Source organism: Primulina tabacum, chromosome 2, assembly GCF_025594145.1.
Source record: "Primulina tabacum isolate GXHZ01 chromosome 2, ASM2559414v2, whole genome shotgun sequence".
Classification (NCBI taxonomy): domain Eukaryota; kingdom Viridiplantae; phylum Streptophyta; class Magnoliopsida; order Lamiales; family Gesneriaceae; genus Primulina; species Primulina tabacum.
The window spans coordinates 22,507,321-22,516,941 of record NC_134551.1 but is presented as its reverse complement, the minus strand read 5'-3'; the positions used below and the strand labels follow the sequence as shown (position 1 = coordinate 22,516,941).

The following is a 9,621-nucleotide window of genomic DNA, read 5'->3' as shown; positions in this document are numbered from 1 at the left end:
CAACCCCCCATCTTCTTTTCTAGGTTTTCCCCTTTTATTCCTCTCCAAAATCACGAACAAATCTTCGCCAAAATCTGATTCTGATCTTAAGGGCACGGACCCCGTGCATGCATCAGGAAAGGGGTCCGTGTAGACTCGGTCCAACTTTCTTCCAGAACATTGGACACGGACCCCGTGCAGAGGTCCGTCTCGGGGTCCGTGTATTCTCTGGAAAAGTCTCCCTTCGGCAGTAATGACACGGACCCCGGATACAAGTCCGTCAAGGGGTCCGTGTAGTCTCTGATTTTCTCTTCTGTGGAGATTGATGTACACGGACCCTTACACGGGGTCCGTGTAAGGGTCTGTGTTTGGCCTCTCGTGTTTTTTTTTCCTATTTTTCCGAGTATTTCGGACGTGGCATTGTGAAATTTGACTTCTTTCCATTTCTTTGGCTTTTATCATCTTTTGGTCAAACCTGCAAATAGCCATAATGAGACGAAATAAGCGCGAAACTCGGAATAAAAACGCCAGATAAGCACGAATACGACAAAATAAAGTCCCTAAAATGCTATATAATTCGTGTTTATCAGTAGGTCAAACCAACATATCGACGCATCACATCAACACTTGAGATGATTTTTTGATGACAGATATATGTGTTTTTATGGCAAATTGGCATAAAAAATGAATGAAAAAAAAATGTGTTCCAAATTTACTAGAAATTGATCGGATTTTTGATGTCTTCCGAAGGTTGGTGTTTTTGTTGTTCTTTGCACGACACTTGTTTGTATCGTTTCAGAAATATTAGTAGAATTTTTATGCTTGAGAAAGAGATTTAATCGAGAAGAGAAGAGAATGAACTTTAGTCTCTCTAAGTTGCGAGTGAAAAAGATGATCTGATTTGGTTAGAACTTAGAAAAACGTGGAGAAATGAAACGAGGGTATTTTAAGTAGTTTCAGAAAATGATTAAGATACTATTTAGTTATTATAACATGTCTAATTTTAATAAATAGCAATATATATATATGTGTGTGTGTGTGTGTGAAGTTCCCACATTTATTCGCTGTTTGGACATATGTATATGTATAGTCGTTGCAATATACACATATATAACATAATTAATATTAATGGCAACGATGGAACCCTCGACTCCATCAATCCACAGCCGATTATCCATGTTTTCTAACAAATTTCCCAACAATTTACACCACAATTACACCTTCGTCTCCAATCGATATCGATACGGAGCTTTTCACGGAATTCCAACTCGTCTGATTTACGACACGGTGTCCTTCCGGCTGCAATCTAGGGTTTCCAAGCTTCACCTCTGGAGAGATTGTTTCCTCAAGAACCGTAATAGATGCACCAACATAGACGTCCATAGTTCTCGTGAGCACGACACGGATTCCACAGATCAGACTGAAGCTAATAGGCCTGAACCGCAGAAAGCCCCCCGGCCAGGACGGGACAAAAACAATTGGTGGTGGAAGTCCAAGAGAAACCATAGCAAGTGGAGTTGGAAACCTATTATTCAAGCTCAAGAGATTGGCGTTTTACTCGTTCAATTAGGTATTGTCATGTTTGTGATGAGGTTGCTCCGGCCGGGGATTCCGCTTCCGGGATCCGAGCCTCGGCCTCCTACCACTCTTGTCAGCGTCCCTTATAGCGAGTTTCTTAGTAAGATCAACAGTAACCAGGTGCAGAAGGTGGAGGTTGATGGTGTGCATGTGATGTTTAAGTTGAAGACCGAAGCCACGGCTATTGGGGGAGTGGAGAGTGTAGTTGGTGATCTGAATAGTAAGCTTCAGGAGTCGGATTCTTTGTTACGGAGTGTGAATCCCACAAAAAGAATAGTTTACACGACCACAAGACCGAGCGATATCAAAACGCCCTATGAGAAGATGGTGGAGAATGATGTTGAGTTTGGGTCTCCTGATAAGAGGTCTGGTGGATTCTTGAGTTCGGCTTTGGTGAGTTGTCATTAGTTTTATTTTCCACTGTTGCCAAAACTTCCCTTTGTTTTGTATTTACTGTAATTTATTTGTTGAATAATCAGGACCATGAACGTGAGATACTTGGTGTCATATTTCTCTGCAAGTGCTTTTGATTGTAAAGTTCATTGATTTTGTGTCTCTGTAGCAATGAATTCATGATGAGTTATCTTGACCAAGGAATGATGTTTAGAGTGATTTTGTACTAATTATATAATTGCTAGCTGCTGTGAAGTGTGAACTGTGTTTTTATCACACATCTGTGTCATGGTCAAAGGCCCAAGGTGGTGCAACTGGGTACGAAAATTCATTGGGCTTAGGAGCTAGGCACGTAGAGGCACTAGCTTGTATGGGATAGGTAAAAAATTGCATAGTTTTAAGGAATATCAGAAGTATTTGAGGATAGATCCCCGTGCTGTAATCACTCTATTTGAAGCTTTGAAAGTTGTGATTTAGTACTCAGCACAACAAGGTGATTATTTTGCTCTTCGAGCACAGAAAAAGTGAATTGAATTCAGTAGACATTCAGCATTTGAAGGAAAATAAGACTAATTTTCTGAAATTTTCGTGAAGAAATATCATTTTCTTTGAATTCCCTAAATGTCATATTACACAGTACCTTTGCAGCTAATTCTTGCTAAATATCTTCGAATTCTAAGTAATTGCATCAAATTATATCAGCAGCTTATAAATTCAAATTTAATTCGTTGTAGATGTAATGGTTTTTTTTTATCAGTTTTGCATGGAATGCAGAAAAGCTTTTGATATTGGGTCTTATGATTATAAAATATTAAAATTTCTTGGTGGTTAGCAAATTTGTGTTATATTTGAGAAATTCCACCGTATTATAATTAATTTCAATATAGAGGAAATTAAAAACAAGACGAGGATATGAAGAAATATTATAAAGAAGACGAGGAAAAAATAGTTTTGTTTCTCCTACAACGTATTTTATTGCCTTTTCTGTAAGGATTTTTTTATTCCCAAAAATATTAAGGTTGCATTTGGACCGAAGGATTTGGATTTGAGTAAAGGATGTGAGAGAATGAATGAATGATTACAAATGACTCCATTTGTGTAAATTTGAAATCGATTGGATTAGTTAATTAACAAGTGAAAATGTACAGGGATGTAATTCAAATCCATAGATTTTAAGAGCACTCAAGCAAGTGGGATGAATTTGTTATCATGGATTTGAAATCCTTAGCTCTAAATTCATCAATGCAAATGCAACCTAGGGAATTTATACATGCAACAGGCCAGAGGGCCTCCTGCAGATTTCATTGCTGCTGCTGTCTGCTTCTAGTTTTATATTTTCGTTATGGCATTGCTGAAGCATCTCGGACAGTATACCGATGAATCTCACTCCATTGTCTTCTGTGTTATATAATAGATAGCTTTATTTTACGCCGCAGTGCTTGCTGGTCTTCTTCATCGGTTACCTATGAGCTTTTTTCAGGTATAACCGTCATGCTTTTATATTTTTCTGAAAACGAGGTTATGAACATTCTCTCTGTGTGAATCGCAAATGTACAGAATACTCCAGGACAACTTAGAAACCGCAAGTCTGCTAATTCAAGGGGCTCCAAAGTGTCTGAACAAGGGGAAACTGTTACATTTGCGGATGTTGCTGGTGTTGACGAGGCGAAGGAGGAGCTAGAAGAGATCGTGGTATGTAAATCGTGCTGAATATTTTGTATTAATTGCTTATTTAATAATAAAAAATATTGCGTATTGTATCATCTTAATTTGGAGGTATATATTTCATTTTTTTCATCTGCTCACTTGACAGGAATTTCTTAGGAATCCAGACAGGTATGTAAGACTTGGTGCACGCCCTCCGAGAGGTGTCCTCTTGGTGAGTTGTGTTTTACTAATGTATGCTGCAAATAATTAATTTTTTCCTGCGTTTTGTGTTTATATTTATATATTTATTGAAAATCATGGTGGTCGCTCTTTAAGAACTTTTTCTTCATTTTCTTCACAGAGAGCATCTCCATACACAAACACGTATACTTTGTTATTTAGGATATAGAACACATTAGCCTAGTTATTTGCTGTCACTTCTCCAACATTCTTAATTTTATTAGTAGATAAATGGATTTAATCCTGATCTGAGTTATTTCCTATTCCTTTTTATTTATAATAGTCAAGGTTCACTTGTGTCTGTTACTCTTTGAACTATGCAAACATGGATAAAATTCTAAATACTAAATACAGCTCTGGTTATCTAACAGGTTGGTCTCCCGGGAACAGGTAAGACACTTTTAGCGAAAGCAGTTGCTGGGGAAGCTGATGTGCCCTTTATAAGCTGTTCAGCTAGTGAGTTTGTAGAATTGTATGTTGGTATGGGTGCTTCTCGTGTCAGAGACCTCTTTGCTAGAGCAAAGAAGGAGGCTCCGTCCATAATATTCATAGATGAGGTATCCACTACCACTTCTTTTTTCTTGGTATTAATATTCCAACACGTAAATCATCCTGATATTTTCACTCAGATACCTATAATTTCCACAATTTGTAGATAGATGCTGTTGCCAAGAGTCGAGATGGTAGATTCCGCATGGTCAGCAATGATGAGCGTGAACAGACCTTAAATCAGCTGCTAACTGTAAGTTTTTAAAAAGTAGAGTTTTAGTTTAAGGACTTCTTTGCGTTGTCCAAATTCAATAAGCATGCTAGAAGTTCCATGCAGGAAATGGATGGATTTGATAGTAACTCTGCAGTGATTGTTCTTGGAGCAACCAACAGAGCAGATGTTTTAGATCCCGCGCTGCGCAGACCTGGTAGATTTGACCGAGTGGTTATGGTAAGCAGGTTACTCTGGATGTCTTCTGATGTGCAACTTCCCTGTTGCTATTTCAGGTCCAGTTCGATAAGTTTTAACTTGCCAGTTCAGGTTTATTTGTATGGTGGGGGTATGAATTTATTAGCTTCATTAAGGTAGTATTACACAATCATTGTATATGGGAATAGTATGAATTTTAAAACATTATAAAGTAGGTGACATACACTTAAATGTCTCGCTCTATTGGATTAAGGGTATAGACCACTAAACTGATTCGTTATGCTGAACCTAGATGACCGAGTAAAACCATTAGTTAAGACTCAAGCTACTTTTGTTCTTTGCTAAAATTCGATATAAACAATACTGCTTAAAAGAAACAGAAGGAGACACGCAAACACACATTGTAATAATTTGTGTATATCCCAATCTACAATCAATTCTTGAAATGGAAAGAAACTTAAGGAGATACTCTATGCTCACTTAAGGACACAATCACATCTTTTTTTGTTGTACGTAACAAGTCCTTTAGGTTACACTTCATTTAGACTTTGCCGTGGACCTTGATCTTGATGGAGTAAGAGCATGGCACCAATAGTGTTTGTATATGTTTCAGGTATTCCCGGCAAATATTTCTTGGAAGGCATGTCAAAATATTTCGTTCTGTTGAAATAAGATCCATGAGTCTCTCTGGAAACCATTGATTAATTTATGCTCTGGAAAACCCTTAATGTCTCACAGTTGCAAATAAAGTCAGATAGCAACTGACATAATTTCTACAAACTCAACAAGTTGTCTTTAAATCTCTAATCAAAACTTTCTTAATTGCTGAAACTAAGAGATTGAATACTATTTTCGAAGAACGTACATTTTTACCAAAAAGTTATGTTTTCGTTATGGTCCCAGAGTTTAGCCTTCAGGCTAAGTTGCTTTATCACTCTATTGTTCTCATCTGTTGTTGGAATATTTCTTGGTGAACAGGAGTTTATTTGGCTAATCTTTTTAACAATTAGTTCGTTTTTTTTGGCCCTTAGGTGGAAACACCTGATCGGAGTGGAAGAGAAACCATTTTGGAAGTACATGTTTCCAAGAAAGAACTTCCTCTTGGCAAGGATGTTAATTTGGGTGATATTGCTTCCATGACAACCGGTTTTACAGGGTACCCATAGGCATTTTGATGCGTAATGTTCTATTGGTTTTTATAGACTATTTGAAATAATTTTTTCTTTATTTTGTATATCGTGCAGGGCTGACCTGGCAAATTTGGTGAATGAAGCTGCTTTATTGGCTGGAAGGAGCAATAAAATTGTGGTGGAGAAAATTGATTTCATTCAAGCAGTAGAGAGGTCGATAGCGGTAAAGTTACTCTCTCCACTGTTTATTTTGAATGGAGACTTTCCAACAGCTGAACTCCTTGTCACTCTGATTAAAACTTCCCAACTGCCAAACCAAATATATTACAAGGACATTGTGTATATATAAAGAAAAAGGAAAAAATGGATCTTGTAGCCATGATACCATATTTTTGCCATATTGGCTTTATTAGCATTGCTGGCTTGGTTTTTGTAGTTTCCTCGAGTCTTAAGGAGGAAGTGTTTCTATGTGACAGGGGATTGAAAAGAAGACAGCAAAGTTGCAGGGCTGTGAGAAAGCTGTTGTTGCTCGGCATGAAGCTGGCCATGCTGTTGTTGGAACTGCAGTCGCAAATCTCCTTCCTGGTCAACCACGGGTCGAGGTAGCAACACTAAGCTGCTGCCTCTATATTTCGTTTGGTTTATGTTTTATCCTGTCATCCCCTATGTTTGCCCGAGGCCCTGGTGTGGGGTAGAACATTTTAAAAAAATTGTATATTACAGAAATACTAAAATGACGATATTACCTTTCCGGGAGGAGCATTGATGTTATAAGTTTTCTAGTTGGTAAAAACGCATATCATACCTGTATAATTACCCATAAATATTTAAAATTTTTATATTCAGTCCTGAACTTAACAAAGAGTACTTGTAATTTTGAGTCGAAGCGTAAATCCTATGCATTTTATGGTATCCACATTAAAAAGATATGATTACTACCAAACATAATTCTGATTTTTAACACATCTAGTTTAATTGTTGTCATTGGATTGAAATTCTGAATTAACTTATGATCTTGGAGGTAGAGAGACAAAGGTCATGATGTCCTTCCTGAACTCCGAGATATTTCCATTGAAGGAAGTGCTTTGGAAGTGTTCCTCATCTAGCTTTATAAAAGATATTTTATCTAGCTTTATAAAAGATATTTTATCTTTCACATTTTAATAGTTTGGAAGTGTTCCTCATCTAGCTTTATAAAAGATATTTTATCTTTCATATTTTAATTCAATATTGAACACATGTAGTACTGTTACAGTTTATTTTCCTGAATTTTTTTTTATCAGTCATTTCAATGCAAAAATGATGATTAATCAAGCAGCTGTGATATCTTAAGGATCTATGTATCATTTTGTTGTCATTAGAAGCTGAGCATATTACCTAGATCTGGAGGAGCATTAGGGTTTACCTATACACCTCCAACAAATGAAGATAGGTATTTGCTCTTCGTTGATGAGTTGCGTGGGCGCCTTGTTACTCTTCTTGGTGGTCGTGCAGCGGAAGAGCTTATCTACTCTGGGCGTGTATCAACAGGTGCACTCGATGATATTCGGCGAGCAACAGATATGGCGTACAAAGCGGTTGCTGAATATGGTCTTAACGAAACTATAGGCCCAATTTCATTGGCAACTCTTTCTGCTGGTGGAATGGAAGAGGCTGGGGGATCACCACCTTGGGGGAGAGATCAAGTACTATGACACATTCTCATGTCTCTTCTTGATTTAACTATTCAATTGTATGCATGTTCCATGGCACCCATATTGACTGTAAGTATTAAATTGATAGGGGCACCTTGTTGATCTTGTTCAAAGAGAGGTTAAAGCCTTACTGCAATCTGCATTGGATGTTGCACTCTCGGTTGTTCGCGCTAATCCTACTGTCTTGGAGGGACTTGGGGCGCACCTGGAAGGTAATACTCTTTCATTTTATTAGTTTCCTGTCCCTTGGTGAGATGTATTTGAATAAAGTCCTGCAAGCCTTAGAACCTTGGAAATCTTTGTCTTGATGAAATTGGAATGATAACCTTGCCGTTGATTTCAGTTTTCGATGGAATAATGAAATATCGCCAAGCAGATCAGTTTATACTTTACATGTGTGAGCAAGTAAAAATTAATAGAAAAATATCTTCTGGGAAGAGCACTTGGGTTATAATCGGGCAACCTTTTCTCTTCGTTAGAAAGAAGACTTCCGCCAAGCACGTTTTGTGATTAAAAAACATGTGTTATTTAATTTTTTGTTTAAGCATGTGGTACTTAAAATTTTCTGACCCGTGAAGTCTAAACAAAGAAACTAGATAGTGCCCGCAAAAAAAAAAAGGGCTCGAACTTCTCTTGATCATCTCAACTAATCTCTAACGAAAGTACCTATACAAAGCATAATCTTGTATTATAATTTTAAAAAAATGAATGCTATTTTTTTATTGCAATAAGTTCACCGTTTGTATGGCTTCAAGTTTAATGTTCCTGGGTGATTTATAGAATGTGCAGCTTGGGAGTCAAGTACAACTGATTCCCAATGGACATGAATTGTTTTCTTCTAGAGTGTTTTATTTTTTCCATTACTTCTACCTGGCTTTACCGTTATTTGGACCCCTGAATCATATCTCCCCCATTCACGTCAGCGACTATTCAAGTCGAGCTTTGTTGGCATGCAATCTTTTAGAATTGGGTTTTTGAATGTGAAGAGAAGAAAAAGGCTAAATGTATTGTGATAGTGATCTGACTGCATTTATTCTAGAAAAAGAGAAAGTTGAAGGTGAAGAACTTCAAGAACGTTTGAAATTAGTGGTTGCTCCAGCAGAGCTGACATTCTTCATCAGAGGAAAACAAGGTTCTCTTCTCCCACTGCAAACACAGTCTAGATAGCAAAGGTTGCTCACTGAAAATTCCATAACCCTGAAACGAGAGATTAAGTTGAACTCTTGTCTTTGGTAAATTGTCATGATCGCAGCACATGCCACCGAGGACACCATTGGCAAAAACTGGGCGTGGATGGATTACTTACGCGATCATTTTCCATAATACATACACCTCTAATAAGACTATTATTGTTCCACAACAATATCACGTGGCAAGATGCTGGGAAGTCGAGTTCTTGGACATTATGTTTGGAAAGAAAGTGTGTTTACCTAGTAATATTGTCTATAGGAAGAAAGCTCTAGATGTTTTTAAGGGGGGTAAATCAGCACGTGGTCGCAGCTACTGGTAGGGTGTGTCTTGCTGTAGTGGTTAAGTTACACTACACTAAACTGTCAGTATAATATTGTTGTATATGCCAGTCATTATTTATAGAAAGATCCCACGCGCCCCATTGTTGTCTGGTCTTGTTTCTTTTTCCACATTGTACTTCACATGTTTATACTTGGAGCCAACAGAATTAATTATATATATATATATATATATATATATATGATCATAATGCATGGCCCTGTTAAATCTGCTCCTGTGAACGGACAATAATTAATTAAGCATTCTGGAGAATGTTAATCAACCCAACTACCAGTGATCATAGTCGAGATCTCTCATATTTGTATTTGAATCTCACACTATAAAAACTAGTCTTGAGCGTGTGGACTGGTGCTCTGACCAATTGATCCAGAGACGTGGAACACGTAGCGAACACATTTGTAAAGTGCAATATGGGTGGTAACTGAATCGAACTAATTTGTTGCGACAACGTGATTGGAGATATTTGCAATCTCCTGTACGAACATCTCATTTTCGATTCAAGATTTTGCCA

General features: G+C 37.5%; 1 protein-coding gene across 1 annotated transcript; it reads left to right on the top strand.

The window, feature by feature from the left end:
* Window positions 1-1,084: 1,084 nt before the first annotated feature.
* On the top strand, window positions 1,085-9,200 carry LOC142531250 (ATP-dependent zinc metalloprotease FTSH 9, chloroplastic-like). Its single transcript, XM_075637347.1, has 13 exons — window positions 1,085-1,950; window positions 3,365-3,430; window positions 3,508-3,642; window positions 3,764-3,829; window positions 4,209-4,394; window positions 4,493-4,579; window positions 4,664-4,777; window positions 5,788-5,912; window positions 6,001-6,109; window positions 6,363-6,488; window positions 7,248-7,571; window positions 7,669-7,792; window positions 8,620-9,200. Exons 1-13 carry the CDS (start codon window positions 1,108-1,110, stop codon window positions 8,745-8,747), a joined length of 2,433 nt encoding a protein of 810 aa, XP_075493462.1. The 5' UTR covers window positions 1,085-1,107; the 3' UTR covers window positions 8,748-9,200.
* Window positions 9,201-9,621: the final 421 nt, after the last annotated feature.